Source organism: Stegostoma tigrinum, chromosome 14 (genome assembly GCF_030684315.1).
Source record: "Stegostoma tigrinum isolate sSteTig4 chromosome 14, sSteTig4.hap1, whole genome shotgun sequence".
Lineage (NCBI taxonomy): Eukaryota > Metazoa > Chordata > Chondrichthyes > Orectolobiformes > Stegostomatidae > Stegostoma > Stegostoma tigrinum.
Window position 1 is genome coordinate 31577357 of NC_081367.1, and position 25595 is coordinate 31602951.

A 25595-nucleotide genomic window follows, 5' to 3' on the forward strand; every position below is an offset into this window, starting at 1 on the left:
TCTGAGAAACTACAAGAGCCAGAGAGCACTGCGCTCTAACGTCATCGGAATGATTGAAGTCCAATTGTCCAATGAAAATCTAAGACTGGGCAAGACACCGTGAGTAGGGCGGGGTCTTGTCGTGGAGGGGCGGGACTACAAGGTGAGGCTTCATGCAGTACCACCAGTGCGCAGAGAATCTGGCGTAATCTGCAGAGCAGGGAGGGTTTTCGGAATCTACGTTCAAAACAACTTGCAGTTACCTATTAGGAAATCTCAAAAATAAAGGTCTGCATTGTCCTTTCGACCTACCTTTGATGTGATAAAAGAAAATGCCACAAGCAAGGTCTTGACAGTCTTTATTAAACGTTTTGTCTGAGTTGCATACCGCCCGTGAAAATCTAATCCTGACCGAGGAGTGGAAGCTGCAGGAGGTGTTTCGTAAGTGCAACTGGAGCTGTCTGACTTGCGAGCGTTAATCTCACTGTTGTCGGGTATTGATGAATCCTGGGTTTCGGCACCGCCCGGTTTTGTATTAGTCATTTCATCGCTTGTACTGCATCTGATTTCTGTACAACGCAAGCTGAAGCTTGTTGACCTTTTGGATGTACGTTGCTTAATCCGCTTGTATCATTTTTGATGAATTAAAAAAAATAGATTAAATAATTAAATAATCGACCACCTGGCGAAAAAAAGTTGCAGGATGAAATGTCTGGCAGAAAAGCACAATGCATTGTTAGATGTGAATGCGACTGAAACGTTGCAGTATATAATCGTTGAATTTTTATTTGTAGAAAAATTATCTACACACATTGATTTAACTGCTGATGTAGTTAAGGTAACGAATGCTTTTGCTGGTGATATACATAGGGGACTTTTAAAATATTTTTGCATCCCTTCAAAACACTATATTGAAATGTTTGACGAAGCTGTTTTGAGTATCTGGAATTACAGGTTCTTTTCAGTGTGAATGATTCATGCTTTATGTTCAGTGTATGGTTGAAATTATGACTTTTCTCTCTTAGCTATTGCCATACAATGCATTAATTCCTGATGTTTGTGCAGTTATTTTGCAGTCGTTATTGGCATTGAGTGATTTGGCTTTGTTTGTTGCTCTCATGTTGCTGTTTAACTACACAGTCTTGGATTGCTATCTGTCTTCTAGTCCAGAAGGTTAGGAAGTTTTATCTGATATTCTACAATATTATATCACCCAGAAGGAGACAAATGGCTTATTTTCAAGAGTGCTCATCATGCTGCAGAATTGCCATCATTCATACAGTCACACAACAGCAGATTTATCTGAAATCACAAACTTTTGGAGTGCAGCCCCTTCGTCAGGTGAGGTGTGAGAGAAGAACACACATACGCAGAATTTATAGGCAGAGAGAACTGGTATTGTGCAACTTCTAACTTTGTCCACTCCAGGCCAACACCAGCACCTCCACATCATTATTCACATAGTTTGCTTCGTCACACCTATGGTACTGATCATTGTCCTTATGATCTGCTGTCAAGTATATCATTAACACAATGTACGCTTCAATTTTACCACTGAAACTGCATTTTGTCAATATTTTCACTTAAAGTAACATAATTAATTTAATAAACAAATCTGTAAATTAATCCATAAATTTTATTCAGGCAGTTGTTTGTAAAGAAAGGAAATAGTTGATTTAGGGTCTTAGGTCACACTGTAGTCTGATGTTTTGATTGAGAGTGAACAACAAATTATATGAATGCGTAAACAGCATACTTATCCACTTTGGCTTTTATTATCTGCATGTATTTTTATAGAGGCCTGTCGATTGTGTGGTTGCCTGTAACCAAAACACCAGATAACAAAACTAATCAATGTTTATGACTCAAAGTGGAGTGACCAAACAAGCTGAAAAATAATTATCTGAAAGTCGTTGTGCAGTGGCCATTAAAATACAATTAACCTGATGTAAATGTCCAGTTTAGGTTTTTTGTTCTTGTTTTCAAGCCAAAAAATCAAGATATCATTTTCCATTTTTTATTTTGAATAATTAAATTGTATAAGAATAATGTACTTGCTATTTTTATGCTATTAACATCAATATTATTGAGTTGGTTGCGCAAATGTTGCGCAGTGATGTCTTTTATTCTGGCATTATTTCTCCAGTAATAATCACAGAAGTGTTAAAACTATAATGAAGGATGGAAAATATGATAAATTAGAACATAATGTTTAAGTGGCCCTGTACTTGGATTGTAAAATTTATGTTTGAAGAATGAAATAAAAACTGACAATGAAGTAGCTGCAGAATGTTGAAGTCCTAAGAAATATTAAGTTGGGGTTGTCCCATTTGTGTTATTTGTCCAAATCCAAAGTAAGAAGAGCTGCAGAAGGAGGAATCTTGAGTTTGATGCAGGACAGCAGGAAAAGCAGTTGAGGTGACACATTTTGTAAAAACATAATTATTTATTAATTTTTGAGTTGTGTTGGAATGTGTATTGTAGCAGTGAGAATGATATACTTGGTAATAAGAGGGTGGTAATTTTATTGAGTGCAACAATATGCATTTATATCATGTTTTTATTATGTTAAGTGGATATATGTTAGCAGGCAAGTAACTGGAATATTACTAGTAGCCATTATCAAGCATGGGAACAAGAATGGGTCATTCTGCCTCTTGCACCTGTTCCACCATTCAGTGCAATTACGGCAGATCTGTGACCTTACTCCTTATGCCTGCCTTTGGCACACATTCCTTAATACATTTGCTATGGGCAGCTAACGGCCCAGTGATAATATCACAGGACTGTTAATCCGGAGACCTGGGTAACATTTTGAGGACCTGGGTTCAAATCCTACCACCACAGATGAATTCAATTAAAATATCCAGAATTAACAATCTAATGATGACCATGAATGAATTGTCAATTATCAGAAGAACCCACCCGGTTCTCTGTCTTCTGCCAACCTTGTCTGGTCTGGCCTACCTGTGAGTCCGGACCTACAGTAACGTGGTTGACTCTGACCCGTTAGACAATAAGTGCTGCCTAGGCAGCACATGTCCTCATTCCATTAATGAATAAAGGGGGGGAAAAAAAAATATACCTGTCACCAATTTAAAAATCATAACCAATCCAGCATCCACTGCTATTTGTGGAAGAGAGTTACAAACCTCTATGAAACTTTGCCTTAGAAATACCTCCTAACATCTCTTCTGAATTGTTTGCCTACCATGTCTTTCCTTTGTTATTATCTTGAAGACTTCGATCAAATCGCCCCTTAACCTTCGTAATTCTAGGAAGATACACAGGCATAACTTGTATAATCTCTGCTCATGACTTAATTCTTGAAGCCCAGATGCCATTCTTGTAAGCCTATATTGTACTACCTGCAAGGTCAGTATGTTTCCTAAGCGTCATGTCCAGATCTGCTTAAAGTACTCCAAGTGGAGTCTAACCAGATTTTTGTATACCTCCAGAGTCACGTCCATGTTCTTATACTCCAGTCCTCTTAGCTGTAAAGGCCTGCATTCCCATTAACTTTCTTGATTATTTTCTGCACTTGTTTGTGGCATTTTGACGATCTATGCACCTGAAACTCCCAAGTCTCCTTGGACATCCGCTGTGTTTAACAACATACCATCAAAAAAAAATCCTTATTTTAACTTTTTCAGTCTAACTTACAGCATGTAGTGTGAATGAGCCAAGCTTTGTTTTCCTGTAACAACAGTTGTGAACTTGTTGAACTGGCCTGTCTTTCTCAATAAGACTGCAATTGATTTTGAAATGAACAGAACCAGGCCTGGTATAAGATTTGATAAACTTATGAAAGTTATCACAGAAACATAACAGCAGATTTACTTAGATGTGAAAGTGGCATTGCATATTTGAAGACCATTAGAAACACTTCAGACAGGATTTGAAGCATTATAAAAGCCATACTGACCTTGCAATCCCTGGAGGCAAAATCACTATAACAATGGCACTGGCAGTACAGTGAGTACAGGATTTGGGGATTGGTTGATAGTGGTTCTTCAAGGACCGCAACTCTTTTTCTCCCCCCCCCACCCCCCACAAACAGTGGTCGAGAACGCCCTTGACCGGGTCTCCTGCATTTCCCGCAACACATCCCTCACACCCCGCCCCCGCCACAACCGCCCAAAGAGGATCCCCCTCATCCTCTCACACCACCCCACCAACCTCTGGATACAACGCATCATCCTCTGACACTTCCGCCATCTACAATCTGACCCCACCACCCAAGACATTTTTCCATCCCCACCCTTGTCTGCTTTCCGGAGAGACCACTCTCTCCGTGACTCCCTTGTTCGCTCCACACTGCCCTCCAACCCTACCACACCCGGCACCTTCCCCTGCAACCGCAGGAAGTGCTAAACTTGCCCCCACATCCCCTCCCTCACCTCCGTCCCAGGCCCCAAGATGACTTTCCATATTGTGCAGGCGAACCTCTGCTTATCTGCCAATGTGGTATACTGTATCCATTGTACCCAGTGTGGCTTCCTCTACATTGGGGAAACCAAGCGGAGGCTTGGGGACCGCTTTGCAGAACACCTCCGCTCGGTTCGCAATAAACAACTGCACCTCCCAGTCGCAAACCATTTCCACTCCCCCTCCCATTCTTTAGATGACATGTCCATCATGGGCCTCCTGCAGTGCCACAATGATGCCACCCGAAGGTTGCAGGAACAGCAACTCATATTCTGCTTGGGAACCCTGCAGCCCAATGGTATCAATGTGGACTTCACCAGCTTCAAAATCTCCCCTTCCCCCACTGCATCCCAAAACCAGCCCAGCCCAGCTCTGCCTCCCTAACATGTTCTTCCTCTCACCCATCCCTTCCGCCCACCCCAAGCCGCACCTCCATTTCCTACCTACTAACCTCATCCCACCTCCTTGACTAGTCCGTCTCCCCTGGACTGACCTATCCCCTCCCTACCTCCCCACCTATACTCTACTCTCCACCTATCTTCTTTTCTCTCCATCTTCGGTCCGCCTCCCCCCCTCTCTCCCTATTTATTCCAGAACCCTCACCCCATCTCCCTCTCTGATGAAGGGTCTAGGCCCGAAACATCAGCTTTTGTGCTCCTGAGATGCTGCTGGGCCTGCTGTGTTCATCCAGCCTCACATTTTATTATCTTGGATTCTCCAGCATCTGCAGTTCCCATTATCTCTTCCAAGAAGCAGATCAGTTTCAAATTGGCTGTGCAAACTGCAGGACTGCAAAGGCATCTTCATGGGCAATTTCAAACATGACGAACAAGCACATGTAAATGTAAAAATGAGTCATAGCCTAAACCCGAACGGGGAAGAAAACAAAAGCAGCCAAATTGTAGAATTTCTCAATGCGGAAGCAAGGCTAAAAATTCCCATATACTGTAGGGTTCCGGTTTGTGATGAGTAATTTTCTGATTTTTAGCTGGTTCAAATTACCCCGAGATCCCTGGTTCTGATACAGCACTTATTTAGCAATGTGAAATGAAGAAGGCAGTAGACAGGTGTTTCAGGGCAAAATAATCTGTTTCTTAAATACAAAATGTAAGTATAATACATGAAGTAAAGGCAAATCTGATAAACAGTGGAATTTACATTATCAGTTACACAGATGACAGTAATTAAACACTGTTAGAACCTAAAACAACAGTTTTAATCACAGAATCTTTAATCAGACCTCCTACCCTTGGACCCCCTTGCTTTGTCACTGTCTTCCCCTTCCTGCTACCTAGGTCAGAACTATGCGGTCTCAGAAGTTTCAGCTCACCACTGATGAAAAACGCAGTTTGAAAGTGTGTCCAGTTGCTGAGGTTCTTGGTTCTTTTGGTCCAGAATAGGCCTGTGTCTGGAAGTTCTTGTTCAGATAGTGCATGGTTGGCTTCCCCCGCCATGGATGCCCTTTATTGCAGTGATGCCCTTGGCTTGGCTTCCTGATTCAGCTTTGCTGTTCAGACTCTCTGGTTCTTGGTTCTGAAGCTGTTTGTTGGGGCTGGAAGCCTGTGGGGAAGCTGTCCTCTGTAGAAGCTTGTTGTTGAAAAGGGCTCTCTCCCTGGTAACCTCTCACTGCACCTGACGTAGGGGCTGTGCTCCAAAAGCTTGTGATTCCAAATAAACGCATTGGACTATAACCTGGTGTCATGTGACTTCTGACTTTGTCTGCCCAAGTCCAACACTAATACCTCCACATCCCAGTAAGATCAGGGCTAGCAATTGCACAGACTGTGTACTCCATTATCATCTGTCAAATCTATGTTGTCAGTGTATTTCTGGTGTTCCCTTTGAGGTCACTTGGCCTTCTGATAGTTAAGACTATGTGTGGATGTATTTTGATTGAAGTTGAACATCCACTACTGTATCTCTGAAGCTTCATACTATCTGACTTGGGTACCTCGAGGTGTAAAAATTAGTTTTGTCCAGAGTGTAAGGTTTGGTTGATTGTTCTCTGAGAGTGGAGGTGTAAATTCAAATTCCAGGTAAAAATCATTCTGGCTCTGTGTGTATTTGTTGCAGCCCGAGCTCAGGATTTTGTCCTGTATTTTTAGATATTAGAAAAGTCTAGGGTCTTGCCCAATATGTTAGATGATTGAGATTTTTGCACAGTCCTATAGTACATTGACAGCAAGGGAAGTCAGAAATATGACCACCAAATTCCCTAATATGAATCGGAAGACCTTGTGTCCCAGCTGAAACTGAAGTTACTACTAAAACAGGATGGAACTATGGTTTTTAGATTTACTCATTGCAGAACTGGATAAGCAAGCAATGAAAATAAAGATAGATGTTTGAAATGAAGGCTTGCACAGAATCAAGACTGTGCCTGTTTGAGGATGATCAGAAAGACCCTGGTAACTCTAGAACATGCGAAGGATCAACCTCATATAAAGTAAAATCTAGCATCACTGACAGATGGCTGGCAGACGACAACCATAAGAATCAATTGATCAGTTCGTCAGTCAGGGCAAAGACATGAGATCTTGGAAACTGAGCAGTCTTAGTGGATAATGTATCTGGTTATAGTTACAATACAATGAAAGTTTTTCAAAAAGCTCTCCTTGAAGGTGACCTAAATATAGAATTACAACATTTATATATTGCATTTTAAGGCAGAAAATGTCTCAAGTTGCACATTAAATGTAATCGGAAAAAGAAAACTTATCCTGAGACAGATGGGATGGAGGAAGGATGGCCAAAAGTTTAATGAAAGATGTGGGTTTTAAGGAGCTTTAAAGAGCTGAGTGAATTGGTGAGGGGCCAAGTTTTGGAGAAGGAGTAGACCTGAAGTTTTCCCAGAGGTTCCGATTACCAACATCAGAAAACGTGACAGCAGGTTGCTCAGAAGAACTAACTAGTCTTTTTAATGGCTATGCCTCTGCTCTTTCATTTTATCATAGAAAATAAGGGCACAATGCTGTGGGAGAAATGCACAAGTCAGCAGGCTATTCGCTATTAACCAGTTTTGCTGTGTTTTCACTTTTAGTTCAATTTCTAAAGCTCTAATATGAGCAAATAAACTCCATAGAAATGTGAACATAAATTCCTGCCTCCAGGATAGCCATAGAAATTCAGCATTGTATCTGTATAGATGTACTTCAGGCCATAGATTTATAGCTATTTTTCTCTCTTAATACAAGACCTTCTGCTGTTAGGCAGCAGAACTTATTCCACGGTGACCTCCCTGATTTTACCTCCTTTTGCATTCTCAACAATTGAAGGCAAGTGTCATATTAATAGCAAGTTATTTTGATTCAATTTCAATTACTATTGCGGTGTGAATGTTTAAATTCCGATTGGAATTCATTCAAGTAGGTTTAATGACGTGGAACGGAAGAATGAATTTCTAAAGGTTCATTATATTGTTTTCTCTTTCAACCCACTTTGGGTTCCTGGTAGTTATCATTTACCACCCATCCACTAGGGTAGTTATTGCAATCAATTTTTCACTTTAAATAATGGATTCAAACCTTGAATATGTGGACCATTTCAGCACAATCCAAAGAATCTTCATGTCTTTCATAAATATGCCATTATTAAAAATAAGAGTTGTCTACCACTTAGAGAATGGAATCTTTTTCCTGTTGATTTGGCTTAGTCAATGTAGACTTACGGGTTGAATTTTAGCAAAAATTGGCTAGGTGTCAATTTTGGGGGCTTTTATGGAGAATTTTGTCCTAAGTCTGGCAAAATTATCTCATGCAATTGTCTGTAACTTGCTTCATGATGTATGCACTATACCTGTTTGCCACTGCAGTCATGTTATTGTGTGCCTGTTGGTAGCCGAAGGACTTGCTCTGTGGGATTCCTAACATAACCTGGTACACGCATAAAGTGTGAAGCTGGATGAACACAGCAGGCCAAGCAGCATCTTAGGAGCACAAAAGCTGACGTTTTGGGCCTAGCCCCTTCATCAGGGTTTATCTTGCTGCCCTGTCACCATGACTGTTAATGTATTCTTAACATGTCAAGCTTCTACCAGTCTTTGTCAGCTCATTGTTTGTTTGTGTCCTGTAGACACCAAGTAGAATCTGTAGTCTTCTCCCTGAAGAAAGCTGCTGTTCCTCCACCTCTTGAGGAGAAAGTTACATCTGCATCAGAGGAAGCAAGGCTGTCTGCTGCACCTTTTCCCCAGACTGACCACTCGGTGGGTACTTGAGCAAGAGTACAGTTGGAAGCACGTTCTGGTGAGCCCATTACTGCCATATCTCGGCAGATTGTTGTGGAAGACCTGCTGCAGGTCGCTAGCTCTCTCAGGGCTGTCAGAGACCAGGCAGGAGAGGACCCAATTGTGTTAGCCATTCAAAACTTCACCCAAATGAACAAGCAGACACTAGCAACAGGCAGGATTAGCCAATGGGGGAAACCGACTCAAAGATTTAAGGAGTCCATCAACACTATCTGTACCACACTGCCTCTGACATGCAAGCATCTAGCTAACTCCAATGGCAGGTTAGTGGCTGCCTTGGAGATCTGGGTCCAGCACAGTCAGTATTTGCTGGATAGGCACACATCCCAGCACTCCATTTGCTGTAGCGACTCAAACTCAAAACCAATAGCAAGGTGAGGGGTTTGGGGGATGGCCACTGGGGGAGTGGAGGGTGCAGAGGATTGAGCTCTGGATTGGATCAAGAGACATTTGAACCTCTTAGCAGGCACTTCTTCCTCACATGGAGACAGGGTGATGCCATTCGGCACCCAGCTGGAGGAAGAACCATATACATGTCTCTTGGAAGCCTCCTGTCAGGACATTCCAGAGGTACCCATGCCACCCACTCCACCCAGCCTGTCAACCTCTCACCTTTGAGAGTTCAAACTGAGAAGAGTGAATCTGTACTTGGCAGGACGTACTCAGTATGTCTGGCCGTTCATGTCATCTTCTGCCTGGACAGTACCTGTCTGAAGCCCCAGACATGACCTGCATAGAAACCTGATGTCAAGGGACCATTCAATGGCAGATACACCGCACAACATGACTTGACATTCTGACAAGGCAGAGTATAGTGCCACTGCCTTCTCAACTGCGTGGCATTATGTGAAAATCAAGTTGACTTTGGCTGCTCTGTAGTGTCATCACGTTGAGGGCAGGAAAGTGCAATAAGGCTAATGGAAAGCTGCATGTAAATGAGGCATATTTGGTTATGAATGAGATGTAAATGTATGTAAATTTACACTTACTATCAAGATTCTTATCTGACCATTTAAAAACCTAGTTGCAGCTTTGTGCCAAGCCCCCAACCTCGCAATCAAGAGTTCTATTTTATCACCCTTGCCATATTTTCTCAAATAACTCAAATTTTCCCAGGTCATTCAGGGGCAGCATTGTAAGTGCTTATTACTTTGATTAAACTGCTGCCATGTTTGGTTTTGCATGGATGAAGCATTGTTTACATTTGCAATATATAAAAACGCAAGATTAAGTTACAAACTTGTATGATTTGTTCCCATTGGTACAGAATTACAAAATAACATGAGTCTATTTGTTCTTTGTTGTACACGTTTGGAATGTAAAATCTCTAAGAGACGATGTATAGTGTGTTCTACTTTTTTCACAATAGAACTGCAAGTTTCATAAGTCCAGGCTTGCTATCCTCATGGGTGTTTTTGCTTGCAGTGCTGGGGCTCTTGATAGTTAGGAAAACAACGTTTTCAATTGGGGATAAAATGAATATATCCATGTAAACAGTGGTGAAGTGAGAATGGGTTGAAGGCAGTCCCCCCCCCCCCGCACCCCCTCTCCATCTCCATTTCCTTCTCATTTGAGCACAACAGATTTTCTTTTATGGGAAAGGATTTATTTCGTACTTTAGTGACATTTTACACGTGGTGTGATCGTGAAGGAACCAAACAGGCCATCACAAGTTTAACATGGAAAGAGGTTGGTTTTAATACACTTAAACTGATCTAGAGAAAATAATAACACACGCACTTTGTCTTTTGTGGATGCACACACATTGCTGACTTTGTAAAGGTATTTGAGCGAAAGGTTGGCCAAATTACAGGCCTTTAAAAAATAACATTGTTATTGGGTTTAGTGATTCTGCGACTGTCAGGCTGAATCCAGTGGCATCTGCTTCAGATTGAAAGAACAGATCATTGAGTTGGTTGTTCTTCTTGAAACAGTATTGTTGGGTTGAATTTCTTGCAGAAATCTCTGTCTACGTTCCTGGATGATCACAGCAGCAAACAGAGTTCAAAGCTTGCCAGGTGGACTCAAACAAGGAGGCAGGATTGATCTTGCTTAGGTCCATTTCTCAAATCCTTCCTCCCAACTCCATTGAGGGAAATGTGCTTAAAACATACAAAGGGTAATTTCCCATGTGATCTTCAACTGCCAGTAGAATCCAAATGAAGTGGCTTGATTAGTCAAAGTCCAAAACTGTCTTTGATACGGTCTGCTGTCCATGTGATTAGTATCAGTGATCAGTTAATTGCCTTGTGAGTAGGACAGGAGATGTTGGGGCCCTTCACATTCTCCAGGGATCATGCCTTCTGTTGATTTTTGCAGACCTAGTATCCATTGCTTTGTGAAATGCAAAGTAGTGCAATTTTGGGTGGGTATCTTTGGCAATGCTCTCAAATTACCTTTTAGTCTGTGGTTTTACCAATCTTTTTTTAAAATTTCAATTCACATTTCCAACATTTGGTTTAAAAATCATTATTTGACATCCTTAAAGCTGAGAATGCATTGTTGGCATGATGGTGAGTTAACGGGAAGTAGTAATAGTAGCCCAGTGTGGTATGCACTATACATCTGGACATTAGAACAAAACCTCAAAACCAAAAAACATAATGTTAACTTTTAGGGATGAACTTGATATTTACTTGGATAATTTTAATTACATTTGAACTGAATCAGAAAAATGATATGACGATCTTCGTGGTTCCAACTTTCTGCTGGCAAAAGCCTAAGTGGGGAACAGAAAGGAAAAGAGAAATGTTCTGGCAGCACTTTATTTCCTGTATGTTTATTTCTTATGCTAAGAATTGTTATTGTTCTTATTGTTCTTGCATCTCACTCAGAATTAATTAACCTCCCCAGTCTCTCAATGCTATTTCCTCAAATTACTATTTATCTTGTTAAAAATGAGTTGCTTCACAAAAACAATGTAAGTAAAATTTAGCTTTTCAAAGAACAACATGACTTAAAATACCAACAAACATGCCAAGTTAGCAGAAGCAGTGCCCGTAATTCTGGTTAGAGCTGATTTAGTTGTGTTCCATCGGCTGCTGTGTAATTTACTTAATTAGACTGCTAGATGCCAAATCACTAATGATTACATGGCGATTAAAGCTATAATTGTTATTTTTCTGAGAGACATCTTGATTGACCATTGCAGATTTCCACAGCATCTGATCTTCTGCACAATTAACTTAAAGACACTGCTTCAAAGTGCTTTACGAAATGTAGTTATATAGTTGCTGTGCAGACATATTAAGTATCTGGAATCATAGCATTATCATGCAGTTTTTAACCATTACAAATGGTCATCACTGCAATCTTGTAAAGTTGAAGTTTGCTGAAGCCGCTGTGTATTCAGTTGAATTAAAAAATAACAAATTTACTGCAAGCACTTTCAGTTGAGAGGGTGATGGAGGTAGGAAGTAAAACAAATAATTGGCTAAATTATTATTCAAGGATCATCGTGGTGTTTTCATTATGATGGATACCAGATCTGACAAGGATGTAAAAGATACCAGCAAGGTTAATATTCTTGATAGGTTTTAAAATTGAGCTTTAGTTTGCTATCATGGAGCTATCTTGATAGTTAATGCTTTTTTAGGAAGCTGTACTTTGCTTTCAATTGGTACCATTTTATCACAAATCTTTGGACACAATTTTTGACATTTAGAAGTGATGTAAGTAAACAATACTGCTTCATACATTGCAGGTATCTGTGAGTACTAAAAACGCAAGCAGTTTCTGGGTTGAGAATGGGTTCCACTCTGACTCCTTTTGCAACTGTATTTGCATGCAAGTTGGAACACTGCAGTAAAATATAAAATAGCCATTCATAAATACGGGATATATTTGTATTTTTATATATTTAAAATTACACCCTGGTATGGGATCGCGTTCATAAGTTGGATGTTCATAAATCAGGGACTCTGTATAAGTTTAATTCTAAATAAATGCAGTGAAACTGGGGATGCCTTGCATAAATGATTCCTTTGATAAATTGTTTCTGTCTCTGTCTCTGTTCAATAAGTAACAAGTTACATTGATGTGAACAACACTAATGTATTTGTTTTCTTTCATTACTCATTTGTGGCTTCAGCTTCATGGATGCAAAGTAGAAACCTGTATGTTTTGATCCACGGTTCCACTGGTGGATGTGCAGGATAACTTGGGACGTAATGTGTATATACCATATGGAGTGGAGACAGTGAGGACTACAGATGCTGGAAGCTGGTGTCAATTGTTGTGAAGCACGAAAAACACCGCAGATTAGACAGCATCCGATGGGCAGGAATGTCAATGTTTCGGGCTGAAATGTTGACATTCCTATTCCTCGAATGCTGTCTGACCTGTGTTTTTCTTGCTTCACATCTATTGACTATACCATACGGAATTTTGGTTTCCTCTGAATTTTACTGTGTCAGCATGGCTAGTATAAATGATGGAATAAAAGCCAGACTTTAATGTGTGCTTGGACACACTGTTCAAACTCAGGCCTTGTATTAATGTAACCTTTTTACTGTATATCAAAAATAATCTTTTTGTAATTATTTTTGCGCTACTTGAATGTGAAAGCAATAGTGTGATTTTATTTTTTTTAATGAAATAAGTCTAGTATACTGCCATAATTGTGGAAAGCAATCAGCATGAGCCAGTATGACAGAAGGATTTGGGCGATCAGAAACCATTGATTAATAGTTGACATTATTGACAAGAAGTTAAAATATTATTGACTTTATTTGAGCGTGAAATTAAATTACCCTATTTCTGAAGTCTAGAAGTGTTACTGCCCAATGTAATTTTCAGTTAGCTTGTAAAATGAGTTCCAATGATGTCTTGCATAGAAATGGATAGCATTAAACGTAATGTGGCTTGAACAGCCGATAACTTAAATTTGTCCATTCAACTGACTGGCAGATTAATGGAAGCAATGGGTATGAGAAACTCATTGCTGTCAATCAAGTGTACTTTTTGATGTGCAGTCATCATTGTAGTGTTAAATCATCATTATACTGTTAAAACATTGAAGCGTGATAGCCAATTTTTATGCTAGAAGATTCTACGATGTGCAATGAGATAATTAACCAAGTAACCTGTTTTCAATATGATGGTTGAGCGATAAATAGTACAAGAAAAAAATGCATCTGTACAGCATGAATTTCAGTTTTATTATCTTCATATGTTAATGAAAACTGAAACAACTAGCATTTTCAGAGCACCCTACTGGAGGGAAGAGGATTGGCTGGCAGGTAGTAAAAATCATGCAAGGTGGACAAACTGTGATCTTACAAGAGGCTTTTAAAGAAGTAGCAACGTTTTGGGGAAAACGTCTAGAAAATAGGGATATGACTGAAAGCTCTGTTCCGACCATGGGATCAGATCCACATAAGGTCTGAATCAGAAGATCAAAGCACAGAAGAATTAGACTATCCTCTATTCTCCTGTGTACTCAAGTATGGAAGTACAGGAATACAGTGAAAATTTTACAATGTCACCCCATAAGTTGCCATCATAAATAAAAATATCTGGGTACAGATCTTAGATATAAAAGACAGAAATCAAGGGAAAAAGAAAGGGGAGAAAAGTTACATTTACTTACTGTTGTTTATAGTATCATTTAGAAACGTGAGATTAAAGTTAAAAAGAAAAGCATTATAACCTTTCTATAAATGGTCTGCAATAGATCGGTGCAGGAGACTTCTATACGTGGTCTGCCTGGGCTCGCAAACTACTGACCGCCCGCACCGGTCTCCATTCCAACAGTCATCTCTGTCCCCGCTTAAACTGTCCTGTCTTGGGTTGGGCCTCCAGCCGCTTTACCTCAGGAGATAACACCCAAGAGGAGAGGAAGTGGGGGGAGAGTGGAAAGAAGAAAATGAGAAATAAACATAAGTAGTACAGGAATTCTTGTTAGAGTGTTCTACTCCGCTGTCATCTTGACCACAAGCATGTTGACATTGGGGGAAGTTGCAAAAGTAAATTACCTGAAAATGGAGAGGGAGTTTGCAAACAAGGACAAGGGATGATTCATGTTGCAAAATTGCATACTGATGCCATGAAGGTGCAGAAGGCAACTGAAGTGAAACATTGTTTGATACAGAGTATGTTATTGATAGATGCAATGGTTGACTTAAGACTTTAGCATTGGTGGGAAGTGGATTGTGGGTGAGGGTGAGTTGGAAAAGGAAAGAAAAGTTGACTGAGTTTAGGGCCAGAATCAAGATGATGAGCAGTGGTGAAAATTAAACACAGCCAGTCCTTTGGATTATATTAATCCAAACTGTAGATATTTTCAAATGGTGGCTAGGTAAAGCTGGAATTAAGCCATACAAAGGGGTTTTTGAGGCTTTAAGTTAGACCAACAGTTTCCAACAGAACGATGATGGAAGGCCTGCTAATGTCCAGTCAAACTGACGAATACCTGCTGCAAAATTACTTGTTCACTTTTGTACGTCCAAAACCACACTTCAAATTAATTTGTTGCACTTTGGGATACTTCTGAGATATAAGACAATGCAACAATTTATTTTCTCTGCCATTGCCTGGCGTAACTCCTTTCACATTGCCATAACTGAAAAATGTCAGAGCTGCCTTGGTTCCTTTAACTCTGCTTTCGACCTATGCCCAATGCTGGTATCCCTCTGCATCTCGGTTGCACAGAATACAATATTCTAATATTTTCTTCTTTCAAAGTCTGACTACTTTGAAATGCTATTCATTCTACTTGCTATTTCAGATATATAGGCAATATTACATTCTTAAATTTTTTTTGTAGTATGAAGTTTTCATAAGTATTTTGCAATACTAATTTGGGATTTCTCTTCCCATAGGTTTGTAAATTAATTCAAAAATGACATCTTTGCTGGGATTCCTGACCCTGTTGGTTGTAAAATATGTTACGGCTGATGCAGGCATTCGGGATGGTATTACTGCTGACTTTTCAGTGAAAGTTTACCATCAGTTGCGGTCACTGGAGAAAGATGGCAATATTTTTTACTCCCCATTTAGTATTGCCAATGCCTTAGGAATGGTTAAGCTTGGTGCTGGGAGTACAACTCTTGAGCAAATTCAACGCGTCATGGGCTACGACTACTTGCAAAAAGGTATATGTTGTGTTTATTAAGGTAATTGATTTTGGTTAGTAAGTCTGTGGTATATTCATAAGACCCTTAAATGTGAATATACAAGCATGGTTGTGGCTGGTTAAATTCACAACTTAAAAAGATCCTGCAATCAGTGTTAGTTCACCTTGATTTCATAGTCTTAAAGCATTGCCCAGTGCCTGCTGTTTGGATAGCGTATAACACCTGAATATTGATCCTCCATTTAAATGTATATTTTTGGATAAAGTTTCCATCAGCCAATTAGTAGATCTTAAACATTCCAGAAAAGCCATAATATTTCTAAATTTAACTTGGTTATCACTGGCATAATTATTGCACATTGCTGTTACAAGCATTGTTTGGGTAAATGTATTTTGTTACACGGACAATATCTAAAGTATTCTGATATATTGCCCTTTGAGTTAACAGAACATGAATATTTAATTTTCATTATTCTTACAATGAAGGCAACATTGCACAGCATTTTCAAGGGACATATATTTTGTAAAGTTGTTGATTTCTGTTTTAATCAGGTGAGGAATTTGATTTGTTGCGGGACCTGTCTCAATCCATGAAAGCAGACAGCCAGCAGTATGTTATGAGGCTTGTCAACTCATTGTTTGTGGAGGAAGGATTTCAACTGAGTGACAAGTTCCTTCAGATGCTTAAAGAATATTTCAGTGCCAGTGTTGAAAATGTTGACTTCAGCCAGTCGTCTTCTGTGGCTGATCATATCAATGAGTGGGTGCAGAATCAAACCAACAGTAAGTATTGTCAATTTGTACAATTATATTAATACAGATGCCTGTTTTTTAATAAACGGTACCATTGCACAGAATCCAAGTTGTGCCTTTAAAGAGGAAACCAATTCAGCCTGTTTGTGCTTGCATTGGTTCTGTTGAAGAATTATCCACTTAGTCCCATTCTGCTGTTGTCCCAGGCTTGCACTTGTTTTAGAGATAACAAGATGTAGAGCTGGATGCACACAGCAGGCCAAGCAGCATCAGAGGAGCAGGAATGCTGACATTTTGGGCCCTAGACCCTTCTTCAGATCCTTTCCTTTGAAATATTTGTGTTTTTTGTTTTGAATGTTCATCTTTCCTTAATGAAGATTTTCAGATGCTGCAAGTGCTACTGTTCCTAGGAAAGCATTTTATATCCTAGGATCTCTCTGCCTGTTAAAGATCTGCCAACATCTTGTTTCTTTTGTGATGCTTATGACGTTATGGTCTCTGCTGCATAGACCAGTGAAAATAGTTCCTTCCTTTTTAGCTCCTGAAAGTACCACATAATTTTGATCTATTCTATTAGATTGCTCCTCGAACATTGTTCCTTCTGATGGAAAAAAAGGGCCAGGTTCTTTAGTCAGTGTTAAATAAAATTCCATAATCTGGTAAAATCTCTTCTGCACCCTTACCTGATGTAGAGTTCGTAATCTGGTACGACAGTCCAACCATCTTGATATTGCTTCTGGACCTGGACATGGACGTTTGTTATTAAAGACGGGCACTCCTTTTTGTTAATAGATAATAAAATGTGAGGCTGGATGAACACAGCAGGCCAAGCAGCATCTCAGGAGCACAAAAGCTGACGTTTCGGGCCTAGACCCTTCATCAGAGAGGGGGATGGGGGGAGGGAACTGGAATAAATAGGGAGAGAGGGGGAGGCGGACCGAAGATGGAGAGTAAAGAAGATAGGTGGAGAGGGTGTAGGTGGGGAGGTAGGGAGGGGATAGGTCAGTCCAGGGAAGACGGACAGGTCAAGGAGGTGGGATGAGGTTAGTAGGTAGCTGGGGATGCGGCTTGGGGTGGGAGGAAGGGATGGGTGAGAGGAAGAACCGGTTAGGGAGGCAGAGACAGGTTGGACTGGTTTTGGGATGCAGTGGGGAGAGGGGAAGAGCTGGGCTGGTTGTGTGGTGCAGTGGGGGGAGGGGATGCACTGGGCTGGTTTAGGGATGCAGTAGGGGAAGGGGAGATTTTGAAACTGGTGAAGTCCACATTGATACCATATGGCTGCAGGGTTCCCAGGCGGAATATGAGTTGCTGTTCCTGCAACCTTCGGGTGGCATCATTGTGGCAGTGCAGGAGGCCCATGATGGACATGTCATCAAGAGAATGGGAGGGGGAGTGGAAATGGTTTGCGACTGGGAGGTGCAGTTGTTTGTTGCGAACTGAGCGGAGGTGTTCTGCAAAGCGGTCCCCAAGCCTCCGCTTGGTTTCCCCAACGTAGAGGAAGCCGCACCGGGTACAGTGGATGCAGTATACCACATTGGCAGATGTGCAGGTGAACCTCTGCTTAATGTGGAATGTCATCTTGGGGCCTGGGATGGGGGTGAGGGAGGAGGTGTGGGGACAAGTGTAGCATTTCCTGCGGTTGCAGGGGAAGGTGCCGGGTGTGGTGGGGTTGGAGGGCAGTGTGGAGCGAACAAGGGAGTCACGGAGAGAGTGGTCTCTCCGGAAAGCAGACAGGGGAGGGGATGGAAAAATGTCTTGGGTGGTGGGGTCGGATTGTAAATGGCGGAAGTGTCGGAGGATAATGCGTTGTATCCGGAGGTTGGTAGGGTGGTGTGTGAGAACGAGGGGGATCCTCTTGGGGCGGTTGTGGCGGGGGCGGGGTGTGAGGGATGTCGCGGGAAATGCGGGAGACGCGGTCAAGGGCGTTCTCAATCACTGTGGGGGGAAAGTTGCGGTCCTTAAAGAACTTGGACATCTGGGATGTGCGGGAGTGGAATGTCTTATCGTGGGAGCAGATGCGGCGGAGGAATTGGGAATAGGGGATGGAATTTTTGCAGGAGGGTGGGTGGGAGGAGGTGTATTCTAGGTAGCTGTGGGAGTCGGTGGGCTTGAAATGGACATCAGTTACAAGCTGGTTGCCTGAGATGGAGACTGAGAGGTCCAGGAAGGTGAGGGATGTGCTGGAGATGGCCCAGGTGAACTGAAGGTTGGGGTGGAAGGTGTTGGTGAAGTGGATGAACTGTTCGAGCTCCTCTGGGGAGCAAGAGGCGGCGCTGATACAGTCATCAATGTACCGGAGGAAGAGGTGGGGTTTGGGGCCTGTGTAGGTGCGGAAGAGGGACTGTTCCACGTAAGCTACAAAGAGGCAGGCATAGCTGGGGCCCATGCGGGTGCCCATGGCCACCCCCTTAGTCTGTAGGAATTGGGAGGAGTCAAAAGAGAAGTTGTTGAGTGTGAGGACGAGTTCAGCTAGGCGGATGAGAGTGTCGGTGGAGGGGGCCTGGTCGGGCCTGCGGGACAGGAAGAAGCGGAGGGCCTTGAGGCCATCTCCATGCGGAATGCAGGTGTACAGGGACTGGACGTCCATGGTGAATATGAGGTGTTGGGGGCCAGGGAATTGGAAGTCCTGGAGGAGGTGGAGGGCGTGGGTGGTGTCACGGACATAGGTGGGGAGTTCCTGGACCAAAGGGGAGAAAATGGAGTCCAGATAGGTGGAGATGAGTTCGGTGGGGCAGGAGCAGGCTGAGACGATGGGTCGACCAGGGCAGGCAGGTTTGTGGATTTTGGGAAGGAGATAGAAACGGGCTGTGCGGGGTTGGGGAACAATGAGGTTGGAGGCTGTGGGTGGGAGGTCCCCTGAGGTGATGAGGTCATGAATGGTGTTGGAGATGATGGTTTGGTGCTCGGGTGTGGGGTCATGATCGAGGGGGCGGTAGGAGGTGGTGTCGGAGAGTTGGCGTCTGGCCTCGGCGATGTAGAGGTCAGTGCGCCATACTACCACTGCGCCACCCTTGTCTGCGGGTTTGATGGTGAGGTTGGGGTTGGAGCGGAGGGAGCGGAGGGCTGCCCGTTCTGCGGGGGAGAGGTTGGAGTGGGTGAGAGGGGTGGAGAGGTTGAGGCGGTTGATGTCTCGACGGCAGTTGCAGTTTACCTTCTCCAAATCGTTTCAAGACACTCTCTCTCTTGTTCTAATTATTTACTATTCAGTGTATTATTCCTCTCCTCCTTCTCACAGTTCAACTGACATGAGTTTGCTCAATTCAGTGAGTGTGCTCCAAACTGTAAGCAATTTCCTCCTTGTGGATCCTTATTATCAACCTCTATAATTTATAATCGTCACACACGAAAGAGTGTGATGTGTGTGTTTGCTATGGAGTGTTAACAATAGCTACATTCACAACCTGCTCATGAATAATTTTGCTTAGTGTGCAGTGAGTTTTGCTACCAATATAAATCCCTGTGTTATTTGTATCTCTGTGGGATGATACTTGCATATTTTCCTCTCTGCTCAGATAAGATACAAAATCTCCTATCACCAAAGGACTTCGATGCTTTAACTCGTCTAGTCCTCGTTAATGCAATTTATTTCAAAGGAAACTGGAAGTCTGAATTCAGAGGGGAGAATACCCGCACATTTCAGTTTACCAAAGATGACGAAAGTGAAATCCAGATACCCATGATGTACCAACAAGGAGATTTCAATTACGGTTTGCAAATATTTTGCTTATTTACACAGTTAATTAAAATTGACATTTCATTCATTTGACCTGCCTTTGTAATGAAGGTTTAAATCTGTTAGAGTACATTGTTCCTTTTGTTTCCTTAGCCTTTTTAACCATAATGAGTTGAGGTTCTCTGTTATAACTACACGGTAGCAGGGCTGTTTTAATCATAGCACTCAGCAATAGACAGTGACACATTAAAAATGCTGAAAATCAATATATTCACTTAATATATCATCTTTTGTAATTTTGTTGTGGTGAATGGTGTCAGCTGGGGCAGAAGCTAATAAGCTCAATGCTGACACCAAAGATTTGGCCATGAAATCTAGACTTGCACTGTAAAGATTTTTCTCCCTTTATTCATTCATGGGATATTTCATGGTCACTTTCAGATTCTTAACTCCAGATATTTATTGAATGCAATATTCCACCATCTGCTGTGGGGGATTTGAACCTGGGTCTGCAGAATGTTATCTGGGTCTCTGGATTAACAGTCCAATGATAATACCGTTAGGCCATTGCCTTCCCCTCAGGGAATACCAATTTTTGTCAAAGAAAAATCATTCAAACAGCTGCTATTTTTTTAAAAAAAGGCTTCATCTGCAGCCTTATTTGAATGCAAGTTTATTTCCAGAATCAAGCATTATTTCCCTCGCATTTGTATTCAACCAACACCATTAAAGCCATTAAGCTAGTAATTATCTCTGTGGTTTGTGAGAGCTTATTGTGTCGATGTTGGCTGCTGTGTATCCAATGTAGCAACAGAGGCCACACGTCAAAAATACCTTTTTGGCTGTAAAGCATTTTGTGACATCCCAAGTTTGTAAGATCTTTACAAATGTAACCTTGTTTTCTTTCAGGTGAATTCAGTGATGGCTCAAATGAGGCAGGAGGAGTGTACCAAGTTTTAGAAATGCCTTACGTTGGCGATGAGATGAGTATGATGATAGTACTTCCAAGACAAGAAGTACAACTGGCTACCTTAGAGCCACTTATCAAAACTCAACTAATTAATGAATGGGCAAACTCAGTAAAGAAGCAGAAGGTTGAAGTATATCTGCCAAGGTTGGAGGAATTTTCTTGTTTGGGGAATAATGCCTATTAGAATCTATTTGCATTTCTATAATATGATCAGTAATTTTTAGTTAAAGTAACATATGCATTTGGGGGAAATTTGGTGATTATAGATAACAGTACTTCTTGTGAAATATCCATTTGGGTTATGTTGCAACATGTAAATAACATTGTACTCTTCTCTTTGAGAATCTCACAGTTTATAATGAGTACTTATTCATTCAGCAGGAAGGTTTTCTTTTCAGACATGAGAGATTAATAATGAAGCTTGTTCTTAGCAAGTGTTCCTTTAATCCAGCTGGGGCAGGTGACTGAGGTGTCATTGGGGAGCACTTTGAGGCCAGTGACCATAATTCTCTTAGTTTTAAAACATCTATGGAAAAGGATAGACCAGATCTAAAAGTTAAAGTTCTAAGTTGGAGGAAGGCCAATTTTGATAGTATTAGGCAAGAATTTTCAAAAGTTGATTGGGGACGGATGTTCGCATGTAAAGGTTTGGCTGGAAATTGTGTAGCCTTCAGAAATGAGATAACAACAGTCTAGAGACAGTATGTTACTGTTAGGGTGAAGGGCAAGATTGGTGAATGTAGGAAATGATGGATGGCTAGAGAAGTTAATGTTTTGGCCAAGACTCAGAAAGAAGCATATGTCAGGTAGAGAGTGATTCCCTACGAGTGTATAAAAGCAGTAGGAGTATACTTGAGAAAGAGAAATCAGGAGGGCAGAATAGGGACATAGCTTTGGAAAATGGGGTTAAGGGAGATCCAAAGGGATTCTACAAATACATTAGGGACAAAAAGGTAACTAGGGAGTGAAGAGGGCCACTTAAAGATCAGAAAGGCCCCCATGTGTGGGACTGCAGGAGATTGGCGAGATACTGAACAAATATTTTACTTCAGTGCTTACTATGGAGAAGGATATGGAAGATAGAGAATATGGGGAAATACATAACCACATGTTGAAAAATGTTTGTGCTACAGAGGAGGTGGTGCTGGACATCTGAAAACACACAATGGTGGATAAATGCCTGGGACCTGATCAGGTGTACCCTAGAGGTCTGTGAGAAGCCAGGGAAGAGATTCTTGGGCCCCTTGCTGTGATATTTGTATCATCGATAGGCAAAGTGCTGGAAGACTGGAAGTTGGCTAACGTGGTGTCACTATTTGAGGAAGGTGGTAAAGAAAAGCCAGGGAACTATAGACCAGTGAGTGTGACATCAGTGATGGGCAAGTTTTTGGGGTGTCCTGAGAAACAGGATTTACATGTACTTGAAAAGGCAAGAACTTTGTGCATGGGGAATTGTCTCATGAACTTGATTTCATGATGTCTTCAAAAATCGCAGAGAACTAATGATGGATGAGAGGTGACTTGATAGAGCGGTCCAAAATGATCGGAGGTATAGATAAACAGCCAGAGACTTTTTCCTAGGGTGGAGGTAACTTTTACCAGGGGACATAGTTTTGGTAGACTGGTTAGCAAGGCTCTTGCAGATATTTGTAGCTCAGGTTGGCGGTGAGGTCATTAACTTGCTCACTGAGCTGTCTGGTTGTAGAAGACTGAGGGTGGTGGTGGAGGGTTGCTTTTCAGACTGGAAGCCTCTGACCAGCCGTGTGCCATAAAGATTGGTGCTGGGTCCACTGTCTTTCATCGTTTATATCAACGATTCAGATGTGAACATAGGAAGTATGGTTAGTAAGTTTGCAGATGGCACCAAAACAGGAGGTTTAGTCTACAGTGAAGAAAGTTACCTCTCTGAGTCCAATGGGACCTTGATCAGATGGGCCAATGGGCCAATGAATGGCAGATGGAGTTTAATTTAGATAAATGTGAGATGCTGCATTTTGGAAAGGCATATCAAGGCATGACTTACACACTTAATGGTAAGATCCTGGGGAGGATTGCTGAACAAAGACCATGGAGTACAGGTTCATTGTTCCTTGAAAGTGGAGTGGCAGGTCAGTAGGGTAATGGAGAAGGCATTTGGTACGCTTGCTTTTATTGGTCAGTGCATTGAGTATAGGAGTTGGGAGCTCATGGTGTAGCTGAACAGGGCATTGATTGATTAGGCCACTTTTGAAATACTGCCTGCAATTCTAATCTCCCTGCTATAGGAAGGATGCTGTGAAACTTGAAAGGGTTCAGAAAAGATTTATAAGGATGTTGCCAGGGTTGGAGGGCTTGAGCTTTAGGAAGAGGCTGACCCGACTGGGACTATTTATCCTATAACGTCAGAGGTTGAGGAGTGACTTTTAGAGGTTTATAAAATCATGAGGGGCATGGATCGGGTGAATAGCCAAGGTCTTTTCCCCCCAAGTGGAGGAAACCATAACTATACGGCACCGGTCTAAGGTGAGAGGGGAAAGATTTAAAAGAGACTTAGGGGGCAACTTTTTCATGCAGAGGGTGGTCCATGTATGGAATGAGCTGCCAGAGGAGGTGGTGGAGGCTGGTACACTTACCCAATCCAGATGCCCTTTAAATGTTGTATGTGAATAGGAACGGTTTAGAGGGATACGGGCCAAATGCTGACAGATGGGACTAGATTTATCCAGGATATCTGGTCAGCATGGACAAGTTGAACTAAAAGGATCTGTTTCCGTTCTGTACATCTCTGACTCTATGATTTTGTTATTCTGCCTGAGAACCTTCATAGATATGTGCAAGGTTCACAATGACTGGAGTTACAAAGATGCTTTACTTTTAATATTGTTTTGAGGTGAAGTTTTTGAAGATTGTGAAGAATACATTTATTTTAAGTTTTGTGGAAATGTCTGGTGTTACAGATTTATAGAGTCCTAAAGATACATAGCATGGAAACAGTCCCTTTAGTCCAACTCGACCAGATATCCTGAATAAATCCAATCCCATTTGCCAGCATTTGGCCTTTATCCGTCTCAGCCCTTCCTATTCATATACCCAATCCAGATGCTATTTAAAAGTTGTAATTGTACCAGCCTACATCACTGCCTCTGGTATACATGCCCAACCCTCTGTGGAAAAAAAATTGCCCCTTTATGTGCCTTCTAAATCTTTCTTTCTCCTTTCACCCTAAACCTAGCTCCTGCTGTTTTGAACCCCCATACCTTGGGAAGAAGACCTTCACTATTCACCCTATCATGTCCCACACGATTTTATAACCCTCTACAAGGTCACCCCTTAGCCTCTGATGCCCTAGGGAAAATAACCCCAGCCCATTCAGCTGCTGCCTGTAGCTCAAACTCTCCAACTCCGGCGACATCTTTGTAAATCTTTTTTGAACCCATTCACATTTCACAACAGCTTTCCGACAGCAGGGAGCCCAGAATTAAATGCAGTATTCCAGAAGTAGCCTAATCAATGTCCGGTATGACATGACCTCCCAACTCCTATACTCCATACACTGACCAATATAGCAAGCATACCAAATGCCGCCTTCGCTATGGTCCTGTTGTAGTCTGAGATAATGTTATTCACTGTTCATTATACCACCAATTTTGGTGTCCTCTGCAAACTTACTAACATTCCTTCTGTATTTGCATCCAAATCATTACATAAATGATAAAAAATAGTGGACCCAGCACCGATTTTCTTGCAGTACATCACTGGCTACAGGCCTTCAGACTGAAATAAGACAGTCCTCCACTACTACCCTCTCTCTCCTATCTTCGAGCCAATTTTGTATCCCGATGCCCAGCTCTCCCCAGATCCCATGTGATCTAACCTTGCTAACCAGTCTGCCATGCAGAAACTTGTCAAACACCTTGCTGAAGCCCATATAGACAGTATTCACTGTTTGCCTTCATCCATCTTCTTCGTCACTTCAAAAAAACTCAATCAAATTAGTGAGACACAATTTCCCATGCACAAAACCATACTGACTATCAGTTCTTGCCTTTCCAAATACCTGTAACTCTAGTACCTCAGGATTCCCTTCCAACAACTTATCCACCACCGATGTCTGGCCTGTAGTTCCCTGGCTTTTCCTTACTACTTTTCTTAAATAGTGGCACCATATTCGCCACCCTCCAGTATCGTGACACCTCACCCGTGGCTATCGATGATACTGACATCTCAGCAAAAGGCCCAGCAATCCCTTCTCTAGCTTCCCATTAAGTTCTGGGATACACCTGATCAGGTCACAGGGATATGTCCACCTTTATGCATTTTAAGTCCAGCACCACCACCAATGCAATATTGCCATTTTTTCAAGATACCACTATTTATTCCTCATGTTCTCTAGATTCCATATCCCCCTCCACCGTAAATATTGATGCGAAATACTTCATAGACAGTCTTGTTGATCTTTAAGGAGTCCTATTCTCTCCCTATTTACTTTTTTTTT

General features: G+C 41.8%; 1 protein-coding gene across 4 annotated transcripts in view; it reads left to right on the forward strand.

The window, feature by feature from the left end:
• The first annotated feature begins 122 nt into the window (after positions 1–122).
• Positions 123–25595, forward strand: part of serpini1 (serpin peptidase inhibitor, clade I (neuroserpin), member 1) — a 35086-nt gene continuing 9613 nt past the window's right edge. Inside the window, exons 1-5 of one of the 4 annotated variants that reach the window (XM_059651074.1) lie at positions 123–142; positions 15472–15744; positions 16278–16508; positions 19991–20185; positions 21061–21265. In XM_059651074.1, the coding sequence (XP_059507057.1) occupies positions 15492–15744; positions 16278–16508; positions 19991–20185; positions 21061–21265 (884 nt within the window). In that variant the 5' untranslated portion in view covers positions 123–142; positions 15472–15491. The other 3 variants (XM_048541946.2, XM_048541945.2, XM_048541947.2) reach the window with 3 other exon arrangements.